The 14,297-nt window shown below is 43.6% G+C and overlaps 1 protein-coding gene across 4 annotated transcripts; it reads right to left on the bottom strand.

The window, feature by feature from the left end:
- Nucleotides 1-74: 74 nt before the first annotated feature.
- On the bottom strand, nt 75-10,717 carry LOC121558105 (protein cordon-bleu-like). Of its 4 annotated transcripts, XM_045225544.1 has the most exons (10): nt 9,812-9,945; nt 7,878-8,037; nt 7,372-7,573; nt 7,045-7,270; nt 6,796-6,849; nt 6,585-6,688; nt 6,032-6,217; nt 4,831-4,942; nt 1,693-3,173; nt 75-1,021 (listed from the first exon to the last, which is right to left on the bottom strand). In XM_045225544.1, exons 1-10 carry the CDS (start codon nt 9,819-9,821, stop codon nt 1,013-1,015), a joined length of 2,544 nt encoding a protein of 847 aa, XP_045081479.1. In that variant the 5' UTR covers nt 9,822-9,945; the 3' UTR covers nt 75-1,012. The 4 variants fall into 4 exon arrangements, with proteins under 4 accessions (XP_045081479.1, XP_045081477.1, XP_045081478.1 ...); XM_045225542.1 differs by lacking the exon at nt 75-1,021 and having other exon boundaries at nt 1,354-3,173; XM_045225543.1 differs by lacking the exon at nt 75-1,021 and having other exon boundaries at nt 1,354-3,158.
- Nucleotides 10,718-14,297: the final 3,580 nt, after the last annotated feature.

Genomic DNA, 14,297 nt, shown 5'->3' with positions numbered 1-14,297 from the left:
ATTATCTGGGTTTATTCAGTAATGTGTTACACTCTTAACATAGAATGCATAGCAAGGACATTATTTATTTCACATCATGTACATTTAATATTACATATCTTCCTGCAATGTTCTAAACATGGCACCCTGCAGAATATCCTTGTAAAATACCAACCATAACTCAGTAATGGGTAAGCTATTTCAAGAAGGAATGAAATAAAACATACTAATGCATTTAAAAAAGTATAACCAGTAAAGACAAAGCAGATTTATGATAATTGATGCTCTTCTTAAATATCTGGATATTTCAATGCTAATAATTTATCAAGTGTGGATCACAAAACACTCAGTGGTTCTGTACATTAGTTATTTGTGAAGTGTGCTCCTGCCCTCCAGTGGCAAAAGAAAGCAACACACTTTAGTTGATTATCCTTTATTTATATATTTATAGTAATGATACATGAAATATATATATAGAATTATTCACTCAGAAAGGTGTGATAAGTACAGAATGATTCGTAACAAAATAAAAATGCGCATTTTAAGTTGTCTTATTTCAGAGTTCAGTCCTTGACAAACAAAAAGAGAATGATATTTTTTAATCTCAGTTTTGGCACATTTCAACACGAATGAGGAAACAGGAAACCCCAAGTACAAAAATGTAGATCCCATAAATACTGTACTACCAAGGTCAAATAAGAAATACATCTTTCACATAAAAGTCAAATATCTTAACATAAGAAAAGGCAGCAGTGCCTCCAATTAATTCAGGTAGCATAATACAAAAACATACATTCAGTGAACATAAAATTACCTGTACACTAACCAAACTCTTGGATGAAGTCTTGGATAATCGTTGTTTTTATAACGTGCTGACTCCCAGTGCAAAACAGGGGCTTCTTTGGAATTTGTCAATCAACCTCTAAGTGGGGTCCATTTGGAGGTCATGTGACTATGTGGTGGCCGGCTCTACTTCACTGCAGTTGCCTCACCCTAAACAGGAACTTCCATTCACAGATTTACTATGAAGCCATTATGGCCCCTGTAGCAGAAGAGACAAAAATATCATCAGTTTAGATTAGGTCCTTCCTCCACCAGGTCACACAGAGTGTGAGCGTGTCCACAGACGTATTCTACAGGGCCATATACCACATTTTGCACATACACATGAAGATAACAGACAAACATCAAGGTGTCTCAGAAGACAGCTTGGCAGGATTGTTTAGAAAGGCGTATGTCGCCATTTAATGTAACAAATGATGTCTTCGTAGAGAGAAAAAATCCCACTGTAGAATGTACACTCTATAAATATTACTTTCCCGTCGTTCCTGTGTAAAGCAGTGGAGGCTGGTGGGAGGAGCTATAGGAGGACGGGCTCATTGGAATGTCTGGAATGGAATAGATGGAACGGTATCAAACACATGGAAACCATATTTGCCTCCGTTCCAATTATTTCATTCCAGCCATTACAATGAGTCCATCCTCCTATGGCTCCTCCCACCAGCCTCCACTGGTGTAAAGAGTTCACCTGTGGAACATGTGAGGTTCACAGAGAGATCATGAAAGTTAAGAATGGCAACTTGATGTATAGAAGCAACCACATCGTAGTATGATGGAGTAACCAATGCTTTAGTTGAGTCCAATCCAGTTGCTACAATGGCAATATGCCAGCATGTCATCACCGTGTCAGTGCAGGTCAAAATCATCACTCACCGCGTTGGTTAGCGGTAAGGCAGAGGAGGGTGAGGAGCCGGAGAGGGACGAACGGGGGGGAAGCAGGTCTGGTGCTGGCCTCCGGGGACAGGAGGACTGGGACTTACGGACGGCTAGAGCCACAGCCTGGGCAAAGCAGGAGGGGATGGCGGTTTTCCTGGCCAGGGTTTTGGCTGCAGTGGGAGGCACGTATGGTTTGGGTGAAGTCAAATGAATCATGTTCGGTTTGGGTGAAGAAGGGGCGTTGGTCTGATTGTCTCCCTCTGCTGGTTCACAGAAGGTACGACTCAGTATAGGAAGAGAAGGTGGAGGAAAAGAGGGAGGGCGGAGAGTTCTTCCCCCAGGAGGCCTCACTCGTAACTGGGTCGGCTCTGTCACCTCCACCTCCTTATCATAGCACACAGGGGGAGGGGGAGGAGGGAAACAGAAACGGTCCTCTTCTGCCTCATCTATCACCGGCCTGGGCTTCCAGAACGATCCCCTGCTCTCTAGTAGTTCAGGAGTTGAGGTCACCTCATCTCCAGGTATTCCATTGGTGTGGGCCAACAGGTCAGCTGCATATGGGTTGGGTATCTCTGAGAGTGATTCCGACTCCTCTTGGACTGCTACCTCTGAGTCTAGACTATCTGTGGGTGATGCAGACTCCTCCTGGGCTTCTATCTCTGGACTCTCCTGTGGGTCTACCACTGGTGAATTTGGTGCGGTCTGGTAAAGCTCGCTAGGATTAGACACGGTTGGAGGACTGATGACACAGTCAGTAAAACCTTCTGGAAACCCTGGAGGAGAACGTTTAGAATCCATATCAGGCAATGGGGTGGATCCCTCAACCTCTGACTTCTCCAGCGATACAGGTGTTTCCTTCATTGTCTGGTGGAGCTCCAACCCAGGTTCAGCAACACCATTGGAGTGTTCATTAATAGTTTGGGCTGGGTCTGAGGCCTGGGTCTTCAACAGGGTCAGGTCCACCTCCAAGTCCCTCTGCCCCCTCAGGGACTGCCCTCGGGGCACCACGGTAAAGGTGGTCATCCCCTCCCTCAGACCGGGACTCCTCCAAGCCTCACCACAGGCCTTTGTCTTCAGTTGGAGCAAAGAGAGGGGACGGAGTTCCTGACTTCCACCAGACTGTGTCAAGGACCCAGGTGAGCCTCCATTGGTGGAGTTGACAGGTCTTGGGGTTGGGAACGAAGGATGCTTGAGCTTGGCCCGGGTTTGACAAAGCCGGAAAGAGGTTAACATCTCCCCTATGGAGGGAGGGGAGGGAGGGCAGAGAGGAGAGGGATGGTAGGGATTGGAGGGTGGAAAGGTGCTAGAGGGACGAGAGGTAGTGGAGGGGGTAGAAGGGGGAGTGGGGGGCACTCGAGGCTGAGTCAAAGGGCTGGAGATGTTTGGGGAAGAGGATGGGGAGTCCAGGTCCTCCTCACACTCTACAATCTCCTCCTCCAGTGTGTAAAGTGACACTCCATTCCCTGTAAAGACAGAAACTGTTAGGATGTTAGGTGGTTTGAGTAACTGAGGATTGCAATATAGGAAATAAGGGTGCAAAGATGATTGTAGATTAGATTGTGATTGAAATTAGTACTTAGGTGGTTGTAACTCATGTTAGACAGTACAGACACACACAGCCCAGTTTCTGACAAAACAAGTGAGAGAGCACTTTATTGAAATCGAATGAATACATTTGTAAAATAATGACAAAATTATTATTTGCACAAGGAATATCAAGCTATGTCTGACTTAGAAAAAAGTACCTCCTTAACAGATGTAGTTTAAACTATGATTGAAAAGAAAGAGGGGAATGGTAGAAAACATGTCAATTGGGGAGCAGAAACAAAAAAAAACAACAGAAAATACGTTTTGGAGACAATAAAACCAAATCCCTTCATGGTTTCATACAAAGGTGAACTTGTGAAGTAAGTCATTCATTTACGCTGTGAGGTGTGTGTTCTTGGAAGCATATCTTTAGAAGGCACAGTTATGATATTGCAGGAAATAAAGCAGTGTGTTACTGTACTGAGAAACCTACCATCTAAACCAAAGGTTACACAGGCGGTAAAAGCACAATACGCTTACAAAAGAAACAAATTAAATAGAAAAAATTAAATAAGAGATTATAAAGAAGACAAACATGACAGTCCAAAAACCAACATGGAGGAGAGGAGGAAGAACAGTTCACCACGGGACAGGAGGAGTGTGGAACAGAAGGAGGAGGAGGAGCAGCACAGAGGAAGAGGAGGAAAGGAGGACAGAGCTCTCACACGCCGTCTGCAGGGGAGAAAGAAGGGAAACTGCTTAGAACAGTGGTCTACAATCCTGCTCAGGTACCAGGATTAAAGAGTACTGCCTACTGGGAGCTCAGTCTGGATCTAAACAGCCTACAGATAAACACCACTGCCAAGGAGAACCAACAGCCAAGCAGGACAACCAGTCAAACAGGAGAATAGGAGTCAACAGAAAGAGCCCACAAAAATATTGACCACTAGAGGACAGATGAGACACCATATGCAGTACATGATTCTACATGAGCCCACCCTCTAACTCAGGGATTGCAACTGGCAGCCCATGGGGCTCTTTTGTACTGTAGGTCCGCGGACCTATTTCAAAAAAGGAACTCAGTCGGGGTCTCAACTTACTGTTGAGAGTTAGAATCATAGAATACACAAGGTGCAATTTCAGAATTTGGTTGTGCATCAGCAGTCACTCAATTAGCCCATGTCAGCATTTTTATTTTTTAGATTGGTAAGTTAGTCTAGCGGCCAGCTATCTAAACTTGAAGTAAGCATGGTCGAATTACTGACCGGGGAGGGGCCCATTGATCATTAGTTATCATATAAAAACCTGCAAACATTTGCCTCCATCCTACGGCAAAATGTGCAGAATTGCAGGAAATGAACTTTAAAACGTAAAGTGTTTCTCTTCGCTGTAACATGTGGGGCCACTAAAATGTTTTACTCGCAAGTTGGGGGTGGGGGCATGTATGATGTGGGTACGCAGACCCACGAGCCCCTGCGGCCCCTCATGAGTTCTGTTTTTTTGTGGCCCCCACCCCCATCAAAGTTGCCCATCCCTGATCTAACTCAATATTACAGCACTGAGAGTCCATTCAGATTACTAGTCAACTAGTGATTCAAAATGACTGACCTTTGATCTCAGGGTCCTGGGGTGGTCCGTTGTGCGTGTTAACACAGGAGGATGGTAGTGGGGGGGCACAGGGGGGTGGCGGGGGGGCTCTCCTCTTCTTCCTAGAGGTCAACTGGAAAACACCAGAAACAAAACACAGCTTTAACACAGGATCCTCTAAATCCCCCATACATTCTCACTGGTCAGGGAACAATGATTTGGAACCACGATCTAAAGTCTAATATCTACCGCTGAGTCTCAATAGTATTGACATGCTTCCTTTTCTCTCCAACCACTAAACTTGCAGAGCATAATCAGGTGAAATCAATATGGTGGAAGTCTCCCCTGTCCTTTCACCTATAGAGCCCCACAGTGGAGGTGTCATAATACTCATAAAACCTAGCGGTCAAACAGGGAAATTGTTCCAATCGTTTTTCCACCGTTCATTTTTCCCAATAGGGGATTTTAGAAACACTTAAAATAAGGGTTGTGTTTAGTGTAGGCTTACTCTGGCGTGATGTTTTGATAACCATGTAAATCTCTCTCGGACAAGGTGACTTTTATCAATATAAATCGGCTCTATTTACTCTCAGATTTGAAAATGCTAATTAGCAGACATCATGTAAGACTACAAATCCCTGCAAGCTCCTGCATGTCATCTCTAGCTGACATCTTTGCTAACAGGTAGTGTACATTTAACACTTGCACAAGACAGTTCACAAAATTGACAATTTAAAGAAATGTAAAGCCAATTTATTTATTACTACATTTAGCTAACACTGGATAGTTAATCCAGAGATTCTTACTTTTGCCTCGATTCGGCAGTCTCGTCCAGATCATCATGGCATTTGTAGTTATTTATGATAGCCACATTAGCAGCTAATCAGCATTTCATTTTTGGGGGGTAAATACAGGCAAATATATTTACAAAAGTCCCCTTGTCCTAGAGAAATTTACACGGTTATCAAAACGTCACGCCAGAGTAAGCCTACACGAAACACAGCCCTAATTTTAAGTGTTTCTAAAATCCCCTATGGGAAAAATTAATGGTGGAAAAACGATTGGAACCATTTCCTTGTTTGACCGCTAGGTTTTATGAGTATTATGACTCATTCTGTGGTACTCTATTAGTGGTAATAACAAAGCAGACAAGCAAAGGAAGCCATGAAAGAGTATCGAGACACAGCCCTAAATCCTAATCCCTAAACCACCAGTCGATCACCGGCTGGACGTTGAGGTTGGCTGGGACGCTTTGGGAGCCTGCCATGGGAGGCATTGGTGCCCGTCTCTTCTTGGCGTTGTCCATGGGCAGGGTGTTGGAGGAGTGGACAACCAGGGTGTTCATGCTGACGCTGGCCACCTGCTGGTTTTTCAGACCACGCGAGGCCGGGGCACTCACTGAGAGACCCTTTAGAAGAAGACCACAGCAAAAACACATATCACAAAGTGTACACTGAAATCCTACCACACACTCAAATCTAGCACGGCTGAGAAAAAACAACTGCATTCACAGATCTAGTCAAAGTCAAAAATCAATTTCTTACACAATGCCTACGTTCAATGGTAAAGCTAAGCTCTGGGAGAGGGGCGGCAGGTAGCTTAGTGGTTAAGAGCGTTGTGCCAGTAACCGAAAGGTCGCTGGTTCTAATCCCCGAGCCGACTAGGTGAAAAATCTGTCGATGTGCCCTTGAGCAAGGCACTTAACCCTAATTGCTCCTGTAAGTCGCTCTGGATAAGCGCGTCTGCTAAATGACGTAAATGTAAAATAAAAGTACCTTTTCCGGTTTCTTCTTAATTCTCCTGAATAAGCCGAACAATCCCCTGTTCTCTTTTTCATTCCGGTTCTTCTCTTTACATGGTGTATTTCCAACAGGTGCTTCTAGGAGAAAGAAATAGCAACAGCAGAACATACAACACTTGTATTCTAATTCAATGTGTTAATTGTTTAAATTGGACATTTTCAGACATTTTCGTAAAGTTTTGTACCTTCGGGGAGAGGTAGTGTGATAACCACTTCAGGACTGACAGCAGGACTGACAGCTGTTCAAGATTAGAAAAAGACATCCATGTTAGCATTTTCATATTTACAGTATACATACACTATGAACTCAGTGGGTAAATAATATTCTGTAGACACAGCCAAATGTCTCCAAAAGTTTGGGTATGAAACAACTATGTCATTACTACCAGTGCCACCAAAACTCAAAAGCAGAGTAACATAAAAACATCTCTCACCTGCCGTGTCCTTTGCGTACAGTTCCCTCAATCCATAGTCATTGAGGGACCTGGTCAGGTCTAAAGGTTCTTCAGAGCTGTTGTCTCTCAGTAAGATGGTGGACTCCAGGTCAAACTCACACTTCTCACACACCGCAGGCACGAGCTGCTCCAGCGGGACTCTAGGGTTGACCCTCACAACGGCCTTATGGTTCTTCTTGTAGTTGATCAGCAGACGTACAGTGGCCTATAGGAAACAGCATCCCTTCAGTACATAAACTGACCTAGGATGGAGATTGGTTAGTGTGTGTGTGTTTGTGTGTATAGATGCATTTTGTCAGTATATACCTCTGGCACGTATGGCCTCCTTATCTTCTCCTCTCCCCCTTTAGGTTTCAGTAGGATCCTGTGAGCCTCCATGGCTCCAATGAGAGAGCTGGGTTTGAAGGAGATGTTGTTTCTATTGGCTGACTGGAGTTCTATGGTGAAGTCAGATGGATTCAGGTGGTACTGGGCACAGAGTGTGACCAGTAGGTCCATCACAGGTTTACTGTAGAGATACAATCACAGTGCTTGTGTACTACATGTGTATACAGTATAGAGTTATATTCATGGTTTAAAATTCATTTTAGTGATGTTTGTCATTTAGCAGACGCTCTTATCGAGAGTGCATACATTTTCATACTTTTTTCGTACTCAGTCAATCCATTCCAAATACACAGTATGACTTCGTATGGCTCCACTGAAGAGCAAATGGACAGAATTGAGAGGTGATTTCCAGATGGAGTCTAGTTCTATAGAATTCATCTGATTTAGATGAAAATGAAAAATGATCCTGTCTGTATGCCTCTTACCTCCCATGTACCGTGGCTGTTTTCTCCAGGCCTCCTGGTAGAACCACTGCTAGAGTATGCTCCCTCTCCAGCGGGTTCTCCTCCTTCTCCTCCATGGAGCCTCCCCAGGGGTCTAGACGCGACCAGAGTCTGGGACTTGACTGAATCTCAGGTGAATCTCCTAACAGAGGAGGGACAATTTCAACATGAGGAGAGGAGATGACATCCTGTGAGAAGCTGATGTCACAGTCAACTAAAAGTGTGACTGTGGTAGATGACTTACACTACATGATCAAAAGGATGTGGACACCTGCTCGTCAAACATCTCATTCTAAAATCATGGGCATTAATATGGAGTTGGTCCCCCCTTTGCTGCTATAACAGCCTCCACTCTTATGGGAAGGCATTCCACTAGATGTTGGAACATTGCTGAGAGGACTAGCTTCCATTCGGCCACAAGAGCATTAGTGAGGTTGGGCACTGATGTTGGGCGATTAGGCCTGGCTCGCAGTCAGCGTTCCAATTCATCCCAAAGGTGTTCGATGGGGTTGAGGTCAGGGCTCTGTGCAGGCCAGTCAAGTTCTTCCACACTGATCTCGACAAACCATTTCTGTATGGACCTCGCTTTGTGCATGGGGGCATTGTCATGCTGAAACAGGAAAGGGCCTTCCCCAAACTGTTGCCACAAAGTTGGAAGCACAGAATCTTCTAGAATGTTATTGTATGCTGTAGCATTAAGATTTCCCTTCACTGGAACTAAGGGGCCTAGCCCGAACCATGAAAAACAGCCCCACACCATTATTCCTACTCCACCAAACATTACAGTTGGCACTATGCATTGGGGCAGGTAGCGTTCTCCTGGCATCCGCCAAACCCAGATCCGTCTTTCGGACTGCCAGATGGTGAAATGTGATTCATCACTCCAGAGAACGCGTTTCCACTGCTCCAGAGTCCAATGGCGGCAAGCTTTACACCACTCCAACCGATGCTTGGCATTGAGCATGGTGATCTTAGGCATGTGTGCGGCTGCTCGGCCATGGAAACCCATTTCATGAAGCTCCTGATGAACAGTTCTTGTGCTGACGTTGCTTCCAGAGGCAGTTTGGAACTCGATGGTGAGTGTTGCAACCGAGGACAGACAATTTTTACGCGCTAGGTGCTTCAGCACTTGGCAATCCCATTCTGTGAGCTTGTGTGGCCTACCACTTTGCGGCTGAGCCGTTGTTGCTCCTAGATGTTTCCACTTCACAATAACAGCACTTACAGTTGACTAGGGCAGCTCTAGCAAGGCAGAAATTTGACGAACTGACTTGTTGGAAAGGTGGCATCCCATGACGGTGCCACGTTGAAAGTCACTGAGCTCTTCAGTAAGGCCATTCTACTGCCAATGTTTGTCTATGGAGATTGCATGGCTGTGTGCTCGATTTTATACACCTGAATCTACTAATTTGAAGGGGGTGTCCACATACCTTTGTATATACAGTGTATCACAGACTAAGTCTTGCCTGGCCCCGACTTCTGAGTACCTGTGTGAAATGTCCTGTTCCTGCTCTACAAGTACTTTGGAGATGACATTTAAATGCCTGAGAGAGAGGAACCCCTCTGGGCATAACCCAATAAACCCTTCCCATCCCCTCATGGTCTCTGAAAAAAACAAAAAACATTCATCCACAAAGCTGGGGCTACTCACACATCCAAGTGCTTGACATAATGCACCTCCTGTTCATACACGTTGTATCTGAAGTGAATTATACAATGTTCACCTTTTCTCAGACAAAAACATGGACATATCCTACAAGACTTACTCAGCAAGAGTAAATACATTTAAATTGTTTTAATTTGAAATTGTCACCAGACTTGACCACCTGACCATTACTGGATTTTGACTGTGTGCGCATTTGACACTACTTGTCGTTTAAAAGTGATACAAACTACAACGATATGAAATTACTTACGAGACAACATTGAAACGGATATTCTGTACACGTTCGTCAAATAAGGGAGACCTTAATATTCACGCACCAGCGTCGACGAACACAAACACTTGTGCGGTATTGTTTAACGTTTTGGTGTACGCGTACAAAGTGTCAAACCCCTGGTTGATATCAGACAACGCCCATAGTATTTAAAGAAGTGAGATCAACAATGCATGCCTTTCTCAGCAGCTGTGAGTAACTGTTCATCACCACGTTCCTATATTGCAACGCGTGAGTGCTGCTCTCTGGAATTGCGAAAGCTCTATAGTTGTAGGACTCCATCAACAATTTGGGTATGCCTGCCCTCCATTCAATGTGGAAGAATGTGCTAGGGGCTCCTGTGAACATCTAAATTACATAACCAAAACACGTTTTACTTCATAGCCTTTCTGACCTGGCCTCTTAAACCAATACACAACTGAATGATAGTAGTCATCAGGGCACCTAATTGAATAGGTTAAACACTTAAATTCACACCTATTTTTATTTTCTTTAGAATAGCCCAAATATACTCTGAATAGACCAAGCACATAGTTAAATGCAGCCCTGCCTGGACCATGTTGGTCAACTGGCTAATACAAACCAGAATAGGCTTTACTCTTCCAAGAGCAGGACGGATTACTGCTCTCCAAGCCCTGTCCCAACACATTGTCCAGCAGTTACACAACAATCAAATACACAACAAATCAGTTTGAAATAGACAATATCCTTACCTCTCTCTGTCCAGAAATGAGATATCTTCCATCAACATGACTGTCATTTCCCCACCATGGAGGGAGATAATTAGAGAGAGGGAGAGATTCCTTGCTCTGTAATCCTTGTTTAGCAGACAGCCGACTGAACCTTCTGGCCCTGCCCAGCCCTCTGACATCACACACTCTATCCTGTCTACACCTAGACCCTACAGTCCTGTACAGCCTAGTGAACCCAAAGTGATCCTATTGGCATTATTTCAAGTGGGGGAACCCTCTGTAGTCCTTTTCATTAGTAAAAACACTTCTAATCTTCTTAGTTACTGTACCGTTCACATCCTGCTTGGACTAGAGACTATACAGTATGGCTTATAGGTCTGTGTGCTGCCATCTTTGCATCGTTAGTCATGTTGTCCTGTGTGGTGATCCTATACTGAAGGTAACCCATTCTGATTTCTGTGTCTAGAATGCATTCACATCAATGGGGAGGACTGATCTGGGGTGTATTCATTTGTCAGATTCCATTGCAAAATGTTTTGTCTGTTGCAAAACGTTTTGCAACAAAAACCCTTTAGTCCAAATGAAAACAAGAGTTTGTATTGTACAAATTCATGTAGGTTCCTCCCCGTTTAGTTCCGTTTGCTCTATTTGCTTCCGTTTGTTTCCTAAAGCAAACGGTTTATTCTGCAAAGTGCTATGCAACAGACAAACGGTTTTGCAACGGAATGCAACTAATGAATACACACACCCTTGCCTGTGATTTATGGAGACAAAGTAGCACCATTGAGGGAGTAGTAATCTACTGTTTGGAGGCTCTGCTGGGTTCAATACTATCACACAAGGTCAGACTGGACTATGGCAGGAGAGGGACTGTGTCCCTATACTACAGGTTAATTTACACAGTAGCAGTCACTCACCAAGTGGGAGTTTAATCAAATTAAACCCAGGAACACATGTCCACATTGACTGTAATCTTCTAATCTTATTTGGTGGTTAAACAATGGAGATTCCCTGCACCAGTTAGTTAGTAAATAGCTACTTGTTTAAATGTGTTGCATTGGCTACATTTCATTGTTACAGATCACTTATCACTTATCTGGTATGCACTAACGTTTATGTACTGAAATCTGTGAGATGGACACACACACACACACCACAACACACACACACACACACACACTAAACATTTTAGATGGCTGTCTTAGAATGATAATCAATATATTTCCCCTACTATTACAGCCTACCCACACAGATCTAAACGTATCCATCTTCAAACAGTGGTGGCCATGTTGATTAACAGTTCTGAAAAACGTTGTATTCTGACCCCATAGTGAATAGTCTTATCTATAGGTGAGGAAATAGAGTCAGTAATTCTAACATAAAGTCCCTAATATGAACTCATTTTCCTCCTCTGTTTTCCCCCATACCTTTGTTATCGCAATGCACTGTTTACTTTAGCCAGTTTATTGAATAGGTCAGAGGTAACTCAGGAAGTTTTGACTCTGGCTTGTGTGTGTACCCCCTAGACTCCTACAGGTTTCCTGTCCTGTACAGTCACCTGATCACACGTCCACCAGCAAAATGGGGTTAGTCAGAAAACATTACCATCTGAGTAAATGAACAGCCTTAAACAATTTAAAATAAATGAACATTTGACCGAAGCAAGCACAATTCCTTAAAAGTGTATAGAGGCAATTCATTCCGAATTTTCACTATCCAGTTTTTACTATTTTTGTTCAGTCTTGGAATAATCAGGAAGTGCAGTAGACTTAAAGTGTATTGAGTGGCTAACTAACTCCCAACATTCCCTGAGTACTATGGCATGATATAACCCTAAATATCACAGAGCTGTAAGGGTCAAGCTGTTGCCAGGCACTCACATTCACCACTAGCCCTCTAATGAAAATGTTAGCAGAGTCACAGCCAAATGCCAAGAGGGGACACAAGCCGTGAGCTGCGCCTCAGTCACATAGCTGACATTGTTTCAGGGGCAGAGTGAGGTCAGTCAGATGTACTGCCAGCCTGATAAACAACTAAAGATTTAGTCCCAACATGACATTCCAGACACCTTCAATTGTTTTCTTCTACTCGAGTAGAATTTAATATGTGTGGAATGTCATATTGTGACAATCGTCTTTTTTTCTTTTTCTTTGCATATACCACCCCTACCTTGTCACAATACAACTGATTGGCTCAAACGCATTAAGAAGGAAAGAAATTCCATAAATTAACTTTTAACAAGGCACACCTGTTAATTGAAATGCATTCCAGGTGACTACCTAATGAAGCTTGTTGAGAGAATGCATAGAGTGTGCAAAGCTGTCATCAAGGCAAAGGGTGGCTACTTTGAAGAATCTCAAATATAAAATATATTTTGATTTGTTTAACACTTTTTTGGTTACTACATGATTCCATATGTGTTATTTCATAGTTTTGATGTCTTCACTATTATTCTACAATGTAGAAAATAGTTTTTTAAAAATAAAGAAAAACCCTTGAATGAGTATGTGTGTCCAAACTCTTTGACTGGTACTGTACCTGTGGTCACTTTGAATGGCAGGTCCAGGTTATGATCAGATGCCTTGAGGCTTATAAAGAAGGTGTTTGGGAGAAACCGGAGTGTATTAGTCTGGGAAAGTCATGCTAGGCTGAAGTCTTGGGTGTGTCTGTCGATGTGTGTGTGTGGTGTGTGAGTGTATGCATGTGTGTGTGTGTATAGGTGCCTCTGTGTGTTAGTGTGTCTGTGTGCACGTGAATGTGACAAAAACTCACACGGTTTACTTTCATCACAGAGACGGTAGTGAGAAGTGAACAGTGTAGCCATGATGACAGGCAGCTTTAGGAACTTGATGAGGAGCCAGGTGAATGTCAAACAACAGTCAGACACTCCACATGGGCGCCAAGGGCAACCAACACTACAGCCTTTTATTCACTCTGACAGCATTGAAAAATGAAAATGTCATGTTCTGTGTTAAATTCAGGTATATATTGACATGTGAGGGGTTTGTTGTGTATTTGATGGCGATGGATAATTAGGAGATTGGTGGCACACTGCTTTCTTGGGTTGTTGTAAAAATGCACATTCACCAGCAGAGGGCAGGGACCTGCAAGAATCACAGAGTGGCTACCCTTCAGGTGGCAAAATGGTACAGGTATGCTATCAAGCTTCCCTCCACACACACACACACTGCTTGTTGGTTCTCCCTGAGTGCCACTTCAGAGTGAACACATGTTGCTCTTCAGTTGGCAGTGTAGTTCTTTAGAATGCTCAAGTCTGGCTTGTGCCAAGAAGACAGATCAGTAGGCCTTTTCACCCACACTTCACTACAGCCCATCTGGAAGAGAGCCTGTGTCTAAATTGTCTACAGTGGCACCCTGACCTTGTGTCCGTTGTCTTCTGCATTGATCTGAATGAAACGGCTGGATAGGTGGAAAGCAAAATAATATGATTTCTGCCATTATATTTTGTGTTTTCAGATTGGTGCAATTGAAGGAGAGGACTTCCATTAAATCTGTGGACTATTAGGATCACCAGTGTGCTGGAGTTTCTTTTTAGGCCGAGGCTACGAATACAGAGTTTTAGGCCCTGTCCCACCCCTCTGGAAACTTATTTCTCAAATCTAAGGATCCAAATCACGTTCTGCGCATGTTATTCACACACATTCACATTTCTCTCTTTACTCACCCTCTTCTGAACCCTCAACCAACCAATTAGATCAATATGATGATGTAACCTATGTCTCTGCCTCATATTTCTGAACAGCTGATTTGAA

This window comes from Coregonus clupeaformis, chromosome 16 (assembly GCF_020615455.1).
Source record: "Coregonus clupeaformis isolate EN_2021a chromosome 16, ASM2061545v1, whole genome shotgun sequence".
NCBI classification, from domain to species: Eukaryota; Metazoa; Chordata; class Actinopteri; order Salmoniformes; family Salmonidae; genus Coregonus; species Coregonus clupeaformis.
The sequence above is the reverse complement of the archived record's forward strand: the minus strand, read 5'-3'. Positions and strand labels throughout refer to the sequence as shown.